General features: G+C 42.3%; 1 protein-coding gene and 1 non-coding gene across 3 annotated transcripts; one reads left to right on the top strand and one right to left on the bottom strand.

The window, feature by feature from the left end:
* Window positions 1-3,301: 3,301 nt before the first annotated feature.
* Window positions 3,302-3,442, bottom strand: LOC116884067. The gene has a single exon (XR_004385815.1). It is a non-coding gene; the product is annotated as a small nucleolar RNA SNORA48 (small nucleolar RNA).
* Window positions 3,443-7,247: 3,805 nt separating this feature from the next.
* On the top strand, window positions 7,248-14,142 carry Gpx5 (glutathione peroxidase 5). 2 transcript variants are annotated; one of them, XM_032885088.1, is made up of 6 exons: window positions 7,248-7,399; window positions 8,966-9,119; window positions 11,092-11,209; window positions 11,661-11,760; window positions 12,868-13,287; window positions 13,407-14,142. In XM_032885088.1, exons 1-5 carry the CDS (start codon window positions 7,265-7,267, stop codon window positions 13,072-13,074), a joined length of 714 nt encoding a protein of 237 aa, XP_032740979.1. In that variant the 5' UTR covers window positions 7,248-7,264; the 3' UTR covers window positions 13,075-13,287; window positions 13,407-14,142. The 2 variants fall into 2 exon arrangements, with proteins under 2 accessions (XP_032740979.1, XP_032740980.1); XM_032885089.1 differs by lacking the exons at window positions 11,092-11,209; window positions 12,868-13,287; window positions 13,407-14,142 and having other exon boundaries at window positions 7,313-7,399; window positions 11,661-11,722.
* Window positions 14,143-19,943: the final 5,801 nt, after the last annotated feature.

Here is a 19,943-nt window from a genome sequence, read left to right as displayed (position 1 = left end):
AATTAACCACTAATGCTGGTTAAGTTTTGTCAGCCTGAAAAATCAGTCACCTGGGAAAAGGTAGGCTTGACTGAGGGACAAACTCCATCACATTGAGCATGGGCATGTTGATGAATAGTTGATGTGGGAGGAACCAGACCACTGTGGGTAGCACCAGCCCCAGGGGAGTTCTGAGCTGTATAAAGAAGCAAGCTGAGCAAGCCAGTGAGCAGTGTTTCTCCCTGAGCTCTTTTGTTCCTTGGCTTCTCTCAGTAATGAACTTGAAGCCAAATAAACCCTTTTCTCCCCAAGTTGCTTTGGTCAAGGTGTTTTATCTCAGCAACACTGAAGCAAGAGCTAACACACTACATAAAGTTTATATTTCTCCAGGTAGTCAGATGAGGTCCACAGCCCAGAACACAATTTAATCAAAGTCTAGGTGATCAGGAAAGACTAAGAAACCAAAGTGTGCTGTTCCAGGATTTATTATTCTAATCTTTAGGATTATCTGAGCCAAGACAAAGATGGAGGGCCAGACAGCCAGTATCTTTAGGCAGGCAGTGGGGTGACTTAAAGAATTGAGGAGCTGTGTAGCTGGATGAGCCTATCCTTGTTTTAGGCTCCTCCTCAGAGATTAGAGGCCTCCAAGAAAGAAATGAGAGGTCTGACAGGAGGAAAGGCTTTGGGTTCCCAGATAAGTCATGAATGCTCAGACTCACAGACAGGGAGAATAATTCCCACTCAGATTTCACACTGAAATAAGAGGCGGTTGCTTTGATATGAACTTGAGAGAGGAGAGCTACAGAGGGGGCAAAAAAGCTTAGAGCTGGCGAAGTGTTGGTTCTCATTCTGGTAACCATACTCCAAGGTCTCTGACGCTGAGCTGGCCATGTGGATCCTATGGGTGGAGGGGCCAGAGTTCAGTGTGGGAAAGAGGGGAAATATGAGAGTCTTTTGCTAATCTAAATGTTTTTCAGTATCCTTTTGTTAGTTATGTCACCGGAACCAGGTTAGTTGCTGAATTTGCTTCCTCCTTATAATTCTAAAGCATTAAGAACAGTTAGCACAGAGCAACATCCACCCTTATTTTTATATCTTCCCTTCACCTCAGTCTATGTAAGCATCAGTTTTTACCAAATCTCTTGTTGTAGCATAAGCAAGATTGTTATCTTTCCAGCCCGTTGTCTCTGCTTTCTTGGTGCTTTTACTCTCTGAAAGTAGGCATGGACTGGAGATAAATATTTTTATAAATAATACAGTAATGTGATGCTGATGGAACCAGACCAAAGGTCACACTTCCAGAAATGAGTGCCCCAGGACCCCATTAGCCATGTCACTTCCTGGGCTGCCCTTGAGCTCCCAGGCTTTAACTACCTCTGTGGATCTACTACATCTAGGATAGGAGCAAAAGGCTGTGCCTTAGCCTCTCCGATGTCGGTGGGGACTTGAAAAAAGGCAGTGTGCTCCACAGAAGGCAAATCAGGGGCCTCTGCCACTGCAGCTGCTCTAATAAAGCACAGGAAACTTCTTCAGAACCAAGACTCCCCCAAAAGTGGTGCTGGAGACTAAGCCCTTCAAGAGCAGGCTGCTTAATCTCCAAATAAAACCATAGAAATGTCCAAACTGACTGAGATGCAAGTTGCATCACCGAAACAAATGTGAAATACCAAGGCAACACAACTCTAAAAGACCATAAATTTCAACTGCTGCATTAAGAGAAACCAAAAGAGGCAAAATGCTGGATGAGGATTACAAAGTTTACCAGTAAAAAGTGTCAGTTGCCTAAAAGAAACTAGAAACTACCAGATGAATTCTGCCAAGGGCCTGGAAGAAACACAGAAGGAAATTCAACAAAATAGATGAGGAAATCAACATAGATTAAAAATGGATGTAATGTGGAAGGAAATTTTACTAAGAAAATTGAGATTTGGGGGAAAACACAAATAAATAAAAATGTTAGAAATAAAAAATTCAATGAACCAAATAAAACCACAGTGGAAATCATGACTTATAGACTCAACCCATCAGAAGAAAGAGCATCAGGGCTAGAGGACAATGCCAATGAAACACTACATTTAAATATCAATTAGGAAGTATTGCGGGGTGGTGGAGCATGCTTGTTACCCCAGCACTCGGGAGGCAGAGGCAGATCTCTGAGTTTGAGACCAGCCTGGTCTACAGAGTGAATTTTGGGCCAACCAGGGCTACATGCAGAAACCCTGATCTGAAAACTCCCAAAATATAAAATGAATGAACAGAGTGACAGCTTTCAAGATATCTAGGATTCAATTAAAAGACCAAATCTACAAATTCATGGGATAGAAGGATTAAAAACCAATAGCAAAGAGAATTATGCAATAAAATTATAGCAGAAAAATTCTCAAATTTAGAGAAATGGACGTTCCTACAGTTACATTTTGTTGCCATGAGAAAATACCATGACCAAGGGCAACTTAAGAAAGACCCTTTAACATTTGAAATGTAAGTAAAGAAATATATCTAATAAAAAATTTAAAAAAGAAAAGAAAAGAAAGACCCTTTATTTTGGCTTATGGCTCCAGAAGAAAAGTTCATAGTGGTGTGAAAGGCGGAAAGACAACCAGAGCAGGAAGCTGAGACCACATCTCCAGCTGCATGATGGTTGCACAAAGAGCAAACTGAAGTGAGGCAGGGCCTGCTCTTCTGCTCTCCCAAGTTCTGTCGCTGGTAAGAGATGGGACATGTTCTCCAGAGCACTGAAACCAGGGAAGGGCAGGGCCTGGATATTCTCTACTGGTAAAATGAGCCTCAGACATCGATACCTCCCGCTGCATAGTCATGGACCCAGACATAGTCCTCAGAGGCAGCTGCAACTGGGACCTCACCATGGCTCCAGGTGGCAGGGCTGGCCACTCACAGCAGGCTGCTCCTCTCTATCCTTGAATCTCCACCTCTCTCCATAACGCCCAAGCTGCTCCACCTTTCTTTCTCTCCCATCTCTCCACCCCATACTAGCACATTGTGGTGGTTCCTGCTTCAGGCTGGCCGCGTGGCTGGCAGACCCCAGAATGACATCTTAGCTTGTGCTGCATGGTGTGGCAACAAACGGGCTTGCCTGTGCTGTGTGCCAGAGGCCAGGTCTGTGGGTGGTAGCAGGTCTCTGACTTTCTCCTTCTTCAGTGCTCTTCGTGGGGTCCTATGTGTCTATGGCCCACCTATACTGTGGGGCAGAGAGCAGGTCTGAGAGCATCTTCCCCTGCCTGTACAGTATGGCCTGGCGAAGCACCGGTCTCTGTTTTCCTCCTCTCTTGCTGCACTGCTTGGATTTGATTTGATTTGATTTTTATGTGTCCTAGGCATAAAACAGTTTTTGCCACCAAGTCAGGCATCAAGCTGGGATGAATGAAGGACCGCCAACTGCTCTTCCCTTGACTGATAAAAGAATACCACCAACAAGCTGTCTCTTTGCCCATTGCCAGGGGTACCTAAGTCCAACTCTTTTCTCTAAGAAGCATATCTCAGTGGTAAAGACACTCAGACAGTCTCAAAAGATGCTGGACAGACTCCTGAATGAAAGAAAGATGAAGAACAAAACTTGGTCTGGGGTCAGGTAAAGTAAAATTCAAGCTACATTTAGTAAGAGGAGATAAGGGAACCATTGCATATTAATAAAGGGAACAATTCATCAAGAAGACAAAACAACAGTAAGTATATATGGATTAAACATTGACATGCTGAATTTCATAAAATGAATATAAGAGAATGAAATATCTGGCAGGTCTTGATTCAATAACAGTGCAAGACGTCAACACTGCACTCTCATCCTTACGGGCATCATCCAAACTAAAATTCAGAGAGCAACTGTTCAAATTAAACTACAGCACAGATCAAGCGAAGTCATCTGGCTCACCCAGACTACTCCACTGAAGGAAATGAGAGTGCACTTCCTTTTCAGACACCTTGGGAACCAGCTCTAAAATAGAGCCTAGGTCACAAGGTTCTTAAAAAAAAAAAAGTGAAAACATACACAAAATAACAATGGAGTTCACAAATTAGTAACACCATAATAATAGAATTTTATATCGTTTCAAACACAAGAAAAGGGGAGCATTTTCAGTTACAAAAATCCTTACAATTTTTTAAAACTTTCTAAGTGGGCCAATATAATAAATATATTCAGTGATCCATCATGTCTAATTCTTTTTTTTTAACTTTGTAATTATATTTATGTACAGAAAACTTAAGTGTACATTTAACCCAGCTTAGTGGCGAGTTCTTTAGCCTTTGCCTTTTCCAGCTTGGCAACGCAAGCCACAGACTTAGGACCCAGGACGTTGCCTCCCCAGTGGCAGCGGATCTCGTCATATCTGTCATTATAATTGGTCCTAATAGCTTCCACCAGCTTAGCCAGAGCACCCTTATCTTCCGAGTTAACCTGTGTGAAGGCAACAGTGGTGCACGTCTTCCTGTGGACCAGGCGCCCCAGCCGGGCCTTCCCCTTGATGATGCAGTAGGGCACCCCCATCTTTCGACACAGGGCAGGCAGGAAAACCACCAGCTCAGTGGGGTCTACATCATGGGCAATCACCACCAGCTGAGCCTTCTTGTTCTCCACCAAGGTGGTGACTGTATTGACCCCTGCTCGGAGGACAGGTGGTCTCTTAGTTGGGACGTCCCCTTTGCCAGCAGCTTTCTTCTCAGCACGGGCCAGCAGCCTCTGCTTCTTCTCCTGCTTTGTCTCTGGCCTGTACTTGTGGGCGAGCTTAAGCAGCTGAGTCGCTGTTTGCCTGTCCAGGGCCTGGGTGAACTGGTTGATGGCAGGAGGTACTTTGAGCCGCTTATAGAGGATGGCTCTTTGCTGCTGCAGCCTGATGTAGCGGGGCCATTTGACAAAGCGCGTGAGATCTCTTTGGGGCTGGATGTCCTGCCCAATGCTGAAGTTCTTAGGCCTTTTCTCAAACAAGGGATTGACCACCTTTTTGGCCTTTTGTTTCTTGACCACGGCGGGGGCCGGGGCCACCTTCTTCCCCTTGGCCTTCTTTCCTTTGGGCATCTTGCTCGGCTGGAGGAGAGAGCCATCATGTCTAATTCTTGAAGGTTGAGATTTCCCCTCATTCCTCACAGCACACACACACACACACACACACACACACACACACACACACACACACACACACACACAATACATAAAATGTGATTGAAAAGAAAAGATGTGTTTTTAAAGAGTATCCCACATTGGTGGGTGTGGTAATCCCAGAATTTGGGAATTTAATAAGAATTTAATTCAGCCTGGACTACACAAGATCTTGTCTCAAAAATAACATAATAAATAAAGCTATTCAGTGCCCTTAAGCATTAGAGAAACACAAGTAGGAGCTACCATGAGATTCTAGTTCATCCCAAACCAAGAACTAACACCAGCAATGCCAGCATGAATGGGGGAAAGAGGACATCTGATTGGCCCACTGTGAAGTAACCCAGTGCAGCCGCTATGAAACTCAGGGTGGAGGACTCTCAAAATCTAAAATCCCTAAAGAACCAAGCTCTACCTCAGAGCTACTTTACCTATGTCTGTTGCCAGGAATTAGGTCCAGCCTAGATGCCCATTAACAAACACATAAAGAAAATGCAGTACATACGCATAATGGAATTCAACCATAAAGAAAAATAAAATTGTGACATAAAAATGAATGGTACTAGAAATTAATATGTTATACCAAATAACCCAGATAGAAAAAGACAAATGCCATATTCTTTCTTTCACATGAATCCTAGGTTTTTATTTCTATATATGCACATATGTGTATGAAGGGTTAATATAGTCATGAAACTAGAAAGGGTCTCATGAGAGGAGGAAAAAGAGGTTCTAAGTAAACAGGGAGAGATTAAAGGTGGGTATAATAGGATACCCAGTTCATGAAGGTTGGTCTCATCAGGACTAGTAAGGTCAGGAAGTAGATGGGAGAGGTAGGTGATGGGAGAGCGGGGAGGAGCATCAAGAAACATACCAGTGCTTTATATGCTAGTTTAAAAACAAATTCCCCAAATTAATTAGTTCAAAAACTAGAAAGCACTGTATTCAGAGTATCCACACAACCCAGAGTTAACAATGTTCAGGTTGCTCATTACCCACCTACTGTGCAAGAGCACTATTGCCAGACTACACCCAGGCTGAGTCCCACCATTCCTTTTAACTTGTGCCAATCTGATAAACACCAGGGTATTTTTCTTATTCATAATTCTTTGATTATTGTTGACAGGGAACATTGTATCCTACCACAGATACCACTGGGTTTCCTGAGTTGTGCCCATTTCTCTCTTGATCATATTTTTTAAAAATTACTGATTTATAGTCCTTGAAAGCACATCTATATATATATAAATGAGCGCATCCAGGCATTGTGGTTTATTCTCAATTCCTGCCCCACTCCTCATCCCCACGTTCTCTTGAACAGATTCTAGGTTTCTAGGAACAGATTCTAACCTTCAGGGCTTTTTAAATTTTATTTTTTGAGATTTTATTTAATTTATTGATGTGTGTCTGTGTGTCTCTGTGTGTGTGTGTGTGTGTGTGTGTGTGTGTGTGTGTGTGTACATATGTGCAAATGTGTATGTGGATACCCAGAGAGGATAGAAGAGGGCTTAGGATCCCTGAAAGCTGAAGCTGCTGGTAGTTGTGAGCCACCAAGTGTAGGTGGTGGGAATCAAGCTCAATTCCCTTGTAAAACCAGCAAGCACTATTAGCACTGAGCCATTTCTCCAGCCTCTACCCTTTGTTTTGTTTTTTTAAGGCTAAAATAATAGGCAGAATTTCTGTTACTGCCCAACCCTATGCAGTATAGCAATGTACTAATTAATATTTCCTTTATTTAACAAAAAAGGCTAAAATAATAATGTTAGGTAAAGTACTCAATTGATTGGTCTCATCGTGGTTGTTTCTATACATTGAACTTACAGACTTCAACACACTAAGCACACATAAACTACATGTCTAGAGTCTTAGAAACAGTATTTAGAACATCCGTGTCAACTGTTTTCCAAGAGACTTTGTCTTTATCTCTCAACATTTACATGCAAAGGTTTGCCACAATGTTCTGATAATTCTGATAAATCCTCATAAAATTCAGGATTTATATGAGTTTCAGGTCCTCACCACACTATTAAATTCCAAGTGCTCATGGGGGCGTGTGTAGGCAAGGATATGACTTAAATTCTCTAGGTTTTCTGGACAGGAATACTTACTGCCCTGTGATTGGTCTTGATAGGTGTGGGCTGGTCTCTATCAAGATCTCAAAACACTGGGGAGATGAACAAAGACCGCAGGCCCTCAGACCCGAAGTCGGCAGTATTAGTCATGGCTATACAGCTAAGAGTCTTCTATCTCGTTCCACTTCTTCTAGCCAGCTATGTGCAGACAACCCCCAGGCTGGAAAAGATGAAGGTGAGTAAGGACCATAGAGAGCATAGCAGGGTTGAACATGGTCACTTTTGTCCCTTCAGCCTTTCTTGTAAGAGCCTCATCTCAAACCTTTCTTCTCTTCTTGAATGAGCTTCACTTTCTCAAAGGAGTTGTTGAGTTTTATAAAAATAAGGAGGAAAGGTTCCACTAACATTGTCCTTTCTCCACTGCTTCTCCGAGTGGATGCCCCTCCATGCCATATTAGATCAGAACAGGTCTGAAGCTGGAATCAGACACCCAATGGTGAACAAAGGAAGAGCTTCTTTGTAAAAAACAAAACAAAACAAATGCTAATATGGATTTTTAAGGATAAAGGAATGCAAGGAGGAAAAACAATATCCAGAATCCTAAAGCAATTAGGTTTGGAGTGATAGGTGTCTGAGAATCTAGTCCTAGCTCTGCTCTCAGTTTGGAGCTCATTTGTTTTATCAACAACCTCTATCTGTGTAGCATTAGAAAGGACTGTCCACAGGAAATAGGAAAAGAGGAGGGGACATTAGATGCAATCAAACATTCACTCACACAGTGGGATAGAACGTCTTGTCTTCCATGAATGATTTAAAGCTGCCTGCCACCAACACAGTGCATAGATCTGACTGTGCCAGAGAGTGTCTGTCCACCTTCACATGGCAGAGGCCCAGCTAAGGCAAATATAGAAATAAAAACTAAGACCTACCTTATGGAGAAATTTAACGTGAGGATATGCAATGAGAATTTCATGTAGAACTTGTTTCTGTTGTGTGAGGATCTGCTCAAATATCTTCATATGTGGACAGCTAGTCTGTCTCAAGATAAGTTGTTGGGGTTCTCCACATCCTCTCTTGGCACACATGGCTTATTGTTATGGTGTTAGCATATGAGACAGCCATAAGGGTAAGAGACTGATAGAAGAGAGAAATCCATTAAGGAAACTATAGTATTTCCCACAATGACAAACCTGGGAGCTTCTTTGTGCTGCTTTTCTTAGGAGAGAGGAGCCCTGAGGCCCAGGTATGAGAGCTGCCCAGATGCTTAGACACATTGCATGTAGATCTTATTCCAGGCTGGAGATCTTCTCACTCTATCATGTTCACAAGTGGGGTAGGAAGGCAGAAGAGCTAGGGAAAGAGAAGCAACTAGGCCATCTTGAAACATGGAAGCAATGAACATGAGGTCCACAAAGAGAGCGACAGGCAGTGTGACTAATCCATGGCTCTTTGTGACCTCGGTCTCACAAAAGCCAGGATTTTTCCTCTGTGACAACATTTACTTTTAGCTCCTTACCTTCAGATTTGTACACACATGTCCTGGCCTGCATCCTATCTATGCATCCACTACTTGTCACCCCTATGGAGAAAGCAGTGACCCTTGTCCCTCCTTGTCCCTCCTTTCTCCACATAAGCAATAGATTTTACATGGAGTCCCACTTTCCCATTTTCTAATCTCTTACACAATTCTCTCTGTTCTCTGAGTCCCTGTCAACACCTTTCCTGTTCAAGTGTGCTTTGAACAATCAAACAGACACAACCACTGTTGTCACTTATAACAAAGTTTTCCAAATTCTTGCAGATGGACTGCTACAAAGATGTGAAAGGCACCATCTACAACTACGAGGCTCTGTCTCTTAATGGGAAGGAACGCATTCCATTCAAGCAGTATGCAGGAAAGCACGTCCTCTTTGTCAATGTGGCTACCTATTGTGGTCTGACAATTCAGTATCCTGGTAAGAATTCAGAGCCATGTGGCCTCATGATGCAATATTTTAGCTGACTATATTCTAAATTACATTGGATATTCTATTGCAATTCCATATGTCATAGTAATTTACTTCCTTTTCTGCCAAACCTTCCTTATATGCCAAACCTAGACAGTTTTTTTGTTAAAGGTTCTATTGGAACACAGCACACACTCACTTATGACTGCTTTCACATAATAAGGCAGAGATCAGTAGTTGTGTGGATACTAGCGATGGGAAGCATGTGGTCTGCAAAATCTGAAACACCATTCAGCTCTTTACAGAAAACAACAAAGCTGCTGGCCATTCCCTTGGGTAGTCCTGGTGTCTTCTATGAGACTACCACTGGAATCAATATATATGAATGAATTTGGTAATATATCAATGAGTCAGAAAATTCCAGAATTTTCCTTGGCAAATACGGGAGAGACGGTCCATGTTTTTGAGATTTTTCCAGGGAAAGTTATAATGACCACAAAAGGGGAACAGGCTTTATTCCTGGTATAGCATATGACCAGATGGGAGCAGGTGGAGAAGCCTTCTGGTTGTGTGAACTAATAAGGCCTTCTTGTGGATTATTATGGTATTTAGTATGCTTTGCAAAAGTAATATATTCACAAGGCTCAAAAGTCAAAAGAACAAAATCTTTCCGCTTCTTGTCCCCGCTCCCACAAGAATACTGTCACATTTGTGAGAAATATTCTTTCTTCCCAAGCCCCTATTATTAACATTTTGAGCACTATTTGATGACTTTGAAATTAATAGTATAGTCATTCCAATTCCTCATTCTTTTTTAATTGAAGCATAATTCATCTTATCAATTTATAGAGGCCTTAAAAATGAATTATGTTCTAGTGTGGTGATGCGTAGCTGTGAATCTTATTCTCTGAAGGCTGAAGAAGGAAGGTCATGAGCCTCAGGCCAGCCTGAGCTAATAGGATGACCATATCTCAAAGAGGAAAAAAGAGCAATCTACTTATTTAATTTACACTTGGCCTGTAACAGATAAGTAAACCTGGGAAGAGTTACTAAGGGGCTGAAAGGCAGGCTTCCTAATATCTTCTCTCTCTCTCCTGGAGAGAGGGATTGTCTGGTAAAGATGAGAGAGTGAGGAGAGAGAGGAAAGTGTGTGGAAATAGGGACGCAATCTCTAACTTTAAAGGGGCCTTTGAGAGAGTCGAATTAGCCAAGCTGGATCCTAGTGTGATAAGCTCATATTTGGAGAGCCCAGAAAGGGTTAATGAAGGAAACAATTGTCAAAATCTAAGCAGGGCAGTTGGAACACTTCATGGCAGCGACGATGGGAGCACTAAAGTTGGAGCATTACTTCAACTTTGAGTCCTTTTTTTTTTTAAAGTAGAATCCATTTTTTATTTCCCCAGGATGTTTGCTGAGTATCAGGAAGTTCAGCTTGAAGCTCTTGGCTTCTTTCTGCTACCTGCCAAATTTGTCTGCACTTGCTCAGCACGAGCTAGCCTGTACCCAGGAGAGAACCACGCGCTACTCATGCATGCCTAGTCCTTTAGAAAAAGAAAGGTCCATTCTATCAGTAAGCCAACCAGGAGGGCTAGATGATGAGCTATAGTACTCCCAGCTGGGTTTTGAGTGACAACATTGGCTGGTACCATCTCGGAGGAATGGGTTTGGGAATGGGACCTGGGAATCCCTGTTTGAAAACAAATAAACTACATGTGGTTATGAGTTTGAGAAAAGTTGTGCAATAAGGAGGCTCAGAATGTAGGTCTAGCCATAGTCATGATGTTCAGAGTTTCTGATCTACAGATGGTTTTCTACTTCTGGTTCCTTTTCTGTAAATTGGCTAGCCCATAGGGTCTTCCTCTAGTAAGCCTAGGCTATATCCATTCCCATATGTTAGTTATGGTAGCAACAGACCCAAGGGATCCTTCCTGGATGGGGGTCTCCAGGTGAGGCCATCACGTTGTCCCGTTTCTAACCACAGAACTGAATGCACTCCAGGATGATCTGAAGCAATTTGGCTTGGTTATATTGGGCTTTCCCTGCAACCAATTTGGAAAGCAAGAACCAGGAGACAATACAGAGATTCTTCCTGGGCTCAAGTAAGTAGCTGGGCTCAGTAAGAGGTCTTTTTGCCTTCCCTGTTTCAGAGACAGATCAGATCCTCTGCCAGGGAGGGTGGCTATTCACAGGTTTGGGGCACTTGCAAGCAAATTTTAATTGACGAGAATCAGATGAGGCCCTTACAGTCTCTCTTCATGCCTGGCAGCCCTGATGGATGGATGGATGGATGGATGGATGGATGGATGGATGGATGGATGGATAGTGGGGAAATTGGAGATCAGCTATTCCTGAGACAGGAGCAGTTAAAGGAGTGGAGACAGATTAGAATCAAGAAAACAAAGTGGATCAGGTAGACCAACATGCAAAACGAGCCCTTTAGCTCTGCCACGCCACCACCCCCTGCTTCATCCCTGCCTCTTTCTGCCCTTCCTGCCTGCAACTCACCATTCTAACTTGTACCCTTATGTCCCAACTTTTGGCTTGTTACAGATATGTTCGTCCGGGAAAAGGATTTTTACCTAATTTCCAGCTTTTTGCGAAAGGGGATGTAAATGGTGAAAAAGAGCAGGAAATCTTTACCTTCTTGAAGGTGAGTGAATGGCTGGAGTTTGTACAATTCCTCTCCTCCAGTCTTCCTACCTTCCCTTAGGAGATTAAAATCTCCATAGGCTGTTTATGGTAGAAACAGACCCAAGGGCTCATTCCTGGATATGGGGTCAATCTTTCTGGACAAAATCTGCTTAGCATAGAGATGTGAGCTCATATGTCACAGAGATATGAGTCTGTTAGCATCCATGGAACTCTGGCTTTGTGAAGAACAGACAGTGTGCAATGGCAGCTTTTACTCAACCTGTTGCTCATTGACACTCATTCTCTCATTCATCCAAGGAATGTCTGCCATGGGTATGGTAGGCTACATAGTAACAACAGGGAGAACTCAGAGCTGTACAACTGCATTCATGGCTCTCCATAAACTGCTGGAACAGTGTGAGGAAGGATTCATGAATTCTATCCATCTCATTTAAGATGAGCCTTTATTTGAAGGTCATGGGCCAAATGTAAGTTATTCTTACAGTGATCTTTTTAAAATTAACTGACAAAATGTGGTTTAGCCTTTTTCTTTCTTCTTTGATAAAAATCCTAGTGGCTTTAGTTGTTTCCAAAAGGAATTTTTGAAATTCTACTGGTCCACAGAACCCTAGACCTGTAAATAACATTCTAGTTCAAGTCATTCACTTTGCAGAAAAGAAAGATGAACCTGTACAGTGGTATTCATCTGTAACCCCAGCATTGGGAGGTAGAGTCATGAGGATCAGGAATTCAAGGTCGTCTTCAGAAACACATTGACTTTGAGGCCAGCATGGGCTATGTGAGATCCTGTCTCATAAAACAAACGATGACAAGGACAAAAAATGAAAGCTTGAAAGGCAGTAAATACATCTTAAGCTATGTGTTGTGAATGGGACAGAACCCTGGGGTAAGGGACAAAAAGAGGGAATATACTTAGGCTATGAGATCAGAAAATTCTTGGTTACTGGCATGGTGGTGATTAGCAGAATGTGTGGGATTTATCAGGAACCACAGGAGGATAGGATGTTTAGGTATCACAGGGAGGGAAGTGCCTATGAACGAGGATACCCTGGATCATCTAGGAAGAGAAATAAAGTGTCTCCTCTTCTCTCCTGCTCTGCTGCAGCGCTCCTGTCCTCACCCCTCAGAGACTGTGGTCACAAGCAAACATACATTCTGGGAGCCAATAAAAGTCCATGACATCCGCTGGAACTTTGAGAAGTTTCTGGTGGGACCCAACGGTGTCCCTGTCATGCGCTGGTTCCACCAGGCTCCTGTCAGCACTGTCAAGTCTGACATCCTGGCGTACCTGAATCAATTCAAAACCATATAGGAAGGCAAGCTTCTGATCTCTTCCTCCTCTTTCTCCCTGAAAGCTGCTCTGAAAAAAGACTCCACCTTCTCAGCATGCTCTTTACTGAAATGGATCTACCTGCCCAAGTCACCCCTAAATTGCCTAAGTTCTTCCCCTGCACAAGCCGATTTGTGTCTGGAAAGCTGAAGATGTTTTTCCTTGTTAGATTTATGAGTTAAAGAAAGAAAAGAGAAGAAAAGAAAGGAAAGGAAAAGAAAAGAAAAGAGGAGAAAGAAAAGAAAAGAGAAGAAAAGAAAGGAAAGGAAAAGAGAAGAGAAGAGAAGAGAAGAAAAGAAAAGAAAAGAAAAGAAAAGAAAAGAAAAGAAAAGAAAAGAAAAGAAAAGAAAAGAAAAGAAAAACTAAATCCAGAGACCTCAGTTACAGGTTTGGCTGAGTATGTTAGTATTCACCTACAATGTGAACACTCAGCAGACATTACAGACATTTCAGACAGGCAGAGACAAGAGGAACATGAATTCTAGTCCAGCCTGGGCTACAAGAAATCTTGTGTCAAAACAAAAAAATCCATCAACAACAACGTAACCTGTTTGAACCACTCAAATTCACCAAAGGACATTAGGATAGCTTGGTTGGACATTGTATCTGGAGGAAGAGTCCCCTTGGCCATTCTGAGTCTTTCTCTTCCAAGCCTGAAGGTGGAGAAAGAGCAATGGAGGATGGTCAGACAACCTAGGTTGTTCCTCCTAAAATGTGTGTCTCCCGAGACAAATGCCTTGTCAGTTCCTGAGTTCTTTTAGTTCGGTCTTCATCCCTGTCCCATCCTGTCTGCCCTTCTCCTGTGGCCAGTCCAAGGGAGAGTAGGAGAAGATTGACTCACACAGGAAGAGGGCATCTCCCTGCTGTCAGGATCCGGGACTTGTCCCTGATGCTGCAAAAGTGCACCTTCTGGTTTGATCTTCACTGGTTCAGCTAGTGCTTTTGAGCAGGGATAGCTTTTATCATTTGAAGAATAGGACCCCGACCCCACCCCAACCTGGGATTCCTCAACTTCAGAACTAGACATATTATTTCCAATAAAATGTTTTCTGAAGCATTCAAGACCTCTGTGGCTCATTCCTAATTGATGCATATGTTTAAATCTCTCCTCCCGCTTTCATTACAAGTGACATCCACATCATGAACCTTCTTGGAGGTAGTGTATCAGTCAGGGCCATATAGCCATAGAACTTATGGAATGAATATATAATATATAATACATAATATATAATACATATATTAAAGGGAGAATGTTGGAATAGGTTTCAATCCAACTAATCCAACAATGGCCAGCAGTGAATGGAAAGTCCAAGAATGCAGTAGTTGCTCAGTCCCACAAGGCTGGGTATTTAGGCTGCTCTTCTGCATAAGCTAGAATCCTGAACAAGTAGATTCCAACAGATGTGCTGGCAAAGTAAGTACAAGCAGGTGAAGAACTTTTTTCTCCCATTGTCCTTATGTAGTCCTCCACCAGAAGTTATGGATCAGATAAAAGGTTTGCCTTTAGATCTGGGATAGAGATGTGTGTAGTCCAGCCTGAAAATCTGGACCAAACACTTGTGTCTTCTAGCCTCAAGATCTGGGTCACAGGTGTGCTCTCCATTTCTGGATTGTAGTTTATTCCAGATATATGGGAATAGCCATCTCAAAGAGTTGTCACCTGATGGCTCATAGCTGGAACCTGAGTTTAGAAATTGCCTCAGGCCAAGTTTGTTGCATGAAGCCTTGGCCTCTCAGCTCCAGAAGCATCTGGGGACTTGGCTGGTACCCTTTTGTCCTTGCCCTGCAGTTCAGTCTTTCTCTCTAGTAAAACCCACTTCTCTAACTTGCTATATGTTCTAGTGTCACTCAAGATGAGCATTAAATTCAGAATATATGTATTAATTGGAATCCCAAACCCAGGTGTTGACAACTCACTAATGTCCTAGTAAATTTTGTTCATGAAATATTGGGTGTCAAACTGAAACTTGCTCATGATAGGTGGATCCTGTAGGCACTGAGCTGCACACCCCAGTAATCCAATAATCAAGGTGAATTAAAATTTCCGTTTCACAATCTTCTTTCTAACAACTCCAATGTGCAATTATCAAAGCAGGGGGAAAATGCTTATCTAAGGAAGAGATACTAAGGTGACTTTTTAAAGGCTAAATTATCCACACTGGTTAGTAATTAGAAAATAAATGTAGCACCAATAGCTACTGCCACAAAGTAACTGTGGTTATTGAAACTCCCCTCCAATTTGGGTGGTACAGTTTACCAGAGAGGGATACTCACTAGTAATATGCTAGCACTGAAAGCCCTGGGTGGTAATAGAATGGTTATCATTGCTGAAGGAAATACACAGTGAACAGTTGGGGTGACACTTCATGAAATAAAAGCTAAATGTGAAACCATGCCTGCTGGATCCTCTAAAAAAATGCCTCGGGCCCAATGCACATTTATAATGCCAGCATTAAGAAAGCTGAGCCAGGAGAGCCACCCAATCAAGGTCAGACTGAGCAACAAAGAAAGGAAGGGAGGGAGGGACAAAAGGAGGGAAGGACAAAAGGAGGGAGGGAGAGAGGGAGGGAGGGAGGGGGAGAGAAAACATCTTTCATGTTCCGTTACTCAACTGCACAAGAAAACTAAGTTAAATGTCACATTTAGACTGCACCTCTATGCCAGCTGGAGAACGGGTTGGGAAAGGATAGATCCTCCAGACACAGATGTTTTGATGAATCAGCACTTCCATTAAAACAGATGGTGCATGCTGGTGTACTCACTGATTAAATGTCTAAAATGTCAGGTTCCCACCTCAACAGTGGCAAGGACAGTGGCATCAATGGGGCCAAAAGCTGATGACTTTTGGCAATTTAAGTCTCATCTTGCTATTCGGGGGCCAAAAGGTGACCAGCTTCTAGCAATTAACTCCTGCAGCAAGGGAATTAAGAAAAGAAACTTTGTTACTTGGGCTCTTTTCTCTTTGACTCAAAGGCAGGCCTCTCACTGGTCAAGCAGGAAGCTCAGGGGAGAGGCTCAGGTTCCTTAACTCTTTGTGAGCCAGAGATAAAAAGAAAAGGAAAGAAAGAAGGAAGGAAGGAAGGAAGGAAGGAAGGAAGGAAGGAAGGAAGGAAGGAAGGAAGGAAGGAAGGAAGGAAACAAGGAAGCAAGGAAGATAAGAAAGATAGGCATACACACAGATGCTCGCACACTGGATGAAGCAGAAAAGGGTTACAATGCCACTTAGTTTTTATACCTTCTCAGGATAAATGATCATATAATTTTCTAAGCACTTTTACATTCTGTAAGTTCACAGTATGTTTAAAGTAATAGGGCTTAAAGAATTGCAGCAGTATTGTTTACATGTCTTTCCATTAAGACTAGTACCTAAGTAAAAATTCATTATCTGTTTTTAAGCTCCATAAGTTCATTATAAGTTTAAAGCAATACTTTTTATGTCCTAAGTTAGCATGGTGTTATCAAGAGATAAATCAACTGCCTTGTGTTTTATTATTTTGAATTCTTGTATAGACAAACTAGTTCACTATTTATTTTCTCTCCTTATACCTACAATAAGTAGCCCATTCCCGGTTTATAATCTTTAGTTACAAATAATGGCCTCGTTTATTTTATATGCATAAGTGTTGTGTGTGCATGTGTGTCTGCACACCAGATGATGGCATGGGATCCCATAAGACCACAGTTATGTAAGGTTGTGAGTTACCATGTGGGTGTTGGTAATTGAACCCAGGACCCCTGGAAAAGTACCCAGTGGAGCATCTCTCCAGTCCAGCAACAACAACAGCAACAATAGCAATAACAATAAATATGTTTAAAAGAGTTTCTCTGAACCATTGAACCATCTCTTCAGCCTGTCCCCAAGTCAGAAGTCTGGAAACAGACCAACGACTCACTGCAATTCAAGTAAAGATGTGTGTATAGAAGAGTATACAGGGGTTGGGGATTTAGCTGAATGCAAGCGCAAGGCCCAGGGTTCGGGCCTCAGCTCTGGAAAAAAAAGAAAAAGAAAAGAAAAGAGTATACAGTGTGGTACACCATGACACACTACAATTTCCAGGACAAGACTGTTTTCCCTTTCTATTTTATTTAATTTTATTTTATTTTGGGAGGGAGGTAACAAGGGTGGAAGGTAAATACGTGTGACAGGAAGATAAGTGGGATCAGGGCATATGACATGGAATTCAGAAAGAATTAACAAAAAGTTTAAAGAAAAAAAGAGTTCCTCTTAATCTGAAAATCTTCATAAGGAAAAAAAAGGTAAACCACAGATTAAAAAAATCCCCAGTGTAGCCTTGGCAGTACATGCCTGTAGTCCCAGAAATGGGGAGGCTGAAAAAAGAATATTGCTGAAAGTTTGAGACAAGTCTGTGCTGCAAAATAAGTCCAGGAGTAGCCTTGGTTACTGTGATGCTACCTAAAAAGAAGCCTGACCCTATTAAAAAAAATGGGGTACAGAGCTAAACAAAACATTCTCAGCTAAGGATTACTGAACAGCTAAAAAGCACCTGAAGAAATGTTCAACATCCTTAGTCATAAGGGAAATGCAAATCAAACCAACCCTGAGATTCCACCTCATACCAGTCAGAATGGCTAAGATAAAAAACTCAGGTGACAGCAGACGCTGGTGAGGATGTGGAGAAAGAGGAACACTCCTCCATTGTTGGTGGGGTTACAAACTTGTACAACCACTCTGGAAATCAGTCTGGAGGTTCCTCAGAAAATTAGACATTGAACTACTTGAGGACCCAACTATACCTCTCTTGGGCATATACCCAAAAGATGCCCCAACATATAACAAAGACACATGCTCCACTATGTTCATAGCAGCCTTATTTATAATAGCCAGAAGCTGGAAAGAACCCAGATGCCCTTCAACAGAGGAATGGATACAGAAAATGTGGTACATCTACACAATGGAATATTACTCAGCTATCAAAAACAATGACTTCATGAAATTCATAGGCAAATGGAATGAACTAGAATATATCATCCAGAGTGAGGTTACTGAATCACAGAAAAACACACTTAGTATGCACTCATTGATAAGTGAATATTAGTCAAAAAGCTCGAATTACCCAAGATACAATCCACAGACCACAGGAAGCTAAAGAAGAAGGATGACCAAAATGCAGATGCTCCCATTCCTTCTTAAAAGGGGAAAAAAATATCCATAGGAGGGGATATGGAAGCAAAGTTTAGAGCAGCGACTCAAGGAATGGCCATTCAGAGACTGACCCACATGTGGCCCAAATATATACAGCCACCAAAACTAGATAAGATTAATGAAGCTAAAAAATGCATGCTGAGGGGTTGGGGATTTAGCTCAGTGGTAGAGCGCCTGCCTAGGAAGCACAAGGCCCTGGGTTCGGTTCCCAGCTCCGAAAAACAAAAAATAAAAATAAAAATAAAAATAAAATGCATGCTGAAAGGGACTGGATATAGATCTCTCCTGAAAGACACATCCAGAGTATATCCAATACAGAGGTCAATTCTAGCATCAAACCACTGAACTGAGAATAGGATCCCCTTTGGGAGGGGGGTGGATTAGAGGTAGTATTGAAAGAATTGAAGAAGCTTGCAACCCCATAAAAACAACAATGTCAAACAACCAGAGCTTCCAGGGACTAAACCACTACTGAAAGACTATACATGGACTGACCCTGGGCTCCAACTGCATATGTAGCAGAGAATAGCTTTGTTGGTGCACCAGTGGAAGGGGAAGACCTTGGTCCTGCCAAGGTCGGACCCCCCAGTGCAGGGGAATTTGGGTATGGCAGTAAGGGGGATGTATAGTTGGAATACTCATATGGGGGACTGGGAGGGGAGGGAGTGGGGATTAAGGACAGGAAACCAGGAAGGGGAATAACATTTGAAATGTAAATAAAGAAATATATCTAATAAAAAAGCAGTACACTGCCCAGATATTCTCACAGGTCACCATGAATGAGTCCAAAAATCTGCGACATGCCCTGAAGATAGATTCCTCTCAAAAAAACTATGAGGAGAATCACCACCAAAAAAAAAAAAAAAAAAAAAAAAGGAGCCTGAAACCTTAGAAAGTTTAGAAATTTTAGCCATGTTTTTTCTTTTTCTTTTATTAATGATGATGATGTTCAGTAGGAGTAGTATTGGGTGCTGAGTCTAAAGGTGTTTTTTTTTTTCCTTCCCTAAGAAAATGTTATCTTTTTAAACGTTTTACAGTAGCAAGCTGTTTTTGACAGTCTCAAGCAAACCCTAGTGAGGGTGTCTGGAGGAGTCGGAAGACGGCCTGTAATGCAGAAGCCAGCTGAGCAGGCAGGCTAAGCATTCAATAATAAGGCTAAGCAGCCACAGAGTGAGAACCGTGAATACAGGCCACGGTGAACATTAGTTTCTCGGGAGTGAAACAAACCTTGCGGCGACAAATACATCTGGTTTGCATCCCGGACACCTCCTTTTGTTCAGGCAAGGTGATTTTTAGCTAAATGATTTCATTTAGAGAATCTAAATGTTGAATTTAAGGAAGCCACAGTAAAACCAAGGTTTGTGTGAAAGTAGTGTGGTCTCTGGAGCCTCAGTGTTGAGAGGAAAGGCTTGAGATGATGAATTTTGATATCAACGGATCATGGGGAGTCCCATCCTAACTGATACATCTGTGTCTCCTAAGCTGCGTCATGGCTCAGGGCCATCACTGAAGAGTGAAAAATGCTATACCGGCCAGAATACCAGGAAGTCTGATGTGAAACAGTCTCTCCTAGACATGGCTGCACAAACAGGAAACAACTGGCAACATCAATGGACGTGTTAACACGAAAGGAGGGAAAATTTGGGGTCTCACTCCCAGACAAACTATAGGCAACTAATGACTGCTG

The sequence above is a fragment of the Rattus rattus genome, chromosome 14 (assembly GCF_011064425.1).
Source record: "Rattus rattus isolate New Zealand chromosome 14, Rrattus_CSIRO_v1, whole genome shotgun sequence".
NCBI classification, from domain to species: Eukaryota; Metazoa; Chordata; class Mammalia; order Rodentia; family Muridae; genus Rattus; species Rattus rattus.
This window is presented reverse-complemented; position numbering and strand designations above follow the sequence as displayed.

Coding starts and splice junctions, on each gene's coding strand:
- Gpx5 (XM_032885088.1), top strand. CDS start 7,265: ATGAACAAAGACCGCAGGCCCTCAGACCCGAAGTCGGCAGTATTAGTC. Junction 11,210..11,660: donor GAGATTCTTCCTGGGCTCAA/GTAAGTAGCTGG, acceptor GGCTTGTTACAG/ATATGTTCGTCCGGGAAAAG. Junction 11,761..12,867: donor AAATCTTTACCTTCTTGAAG/GTGAGTGAATGG, acceptor GCTCTGCTGCAG/CGCTCCTGTCCTCACCCCTC.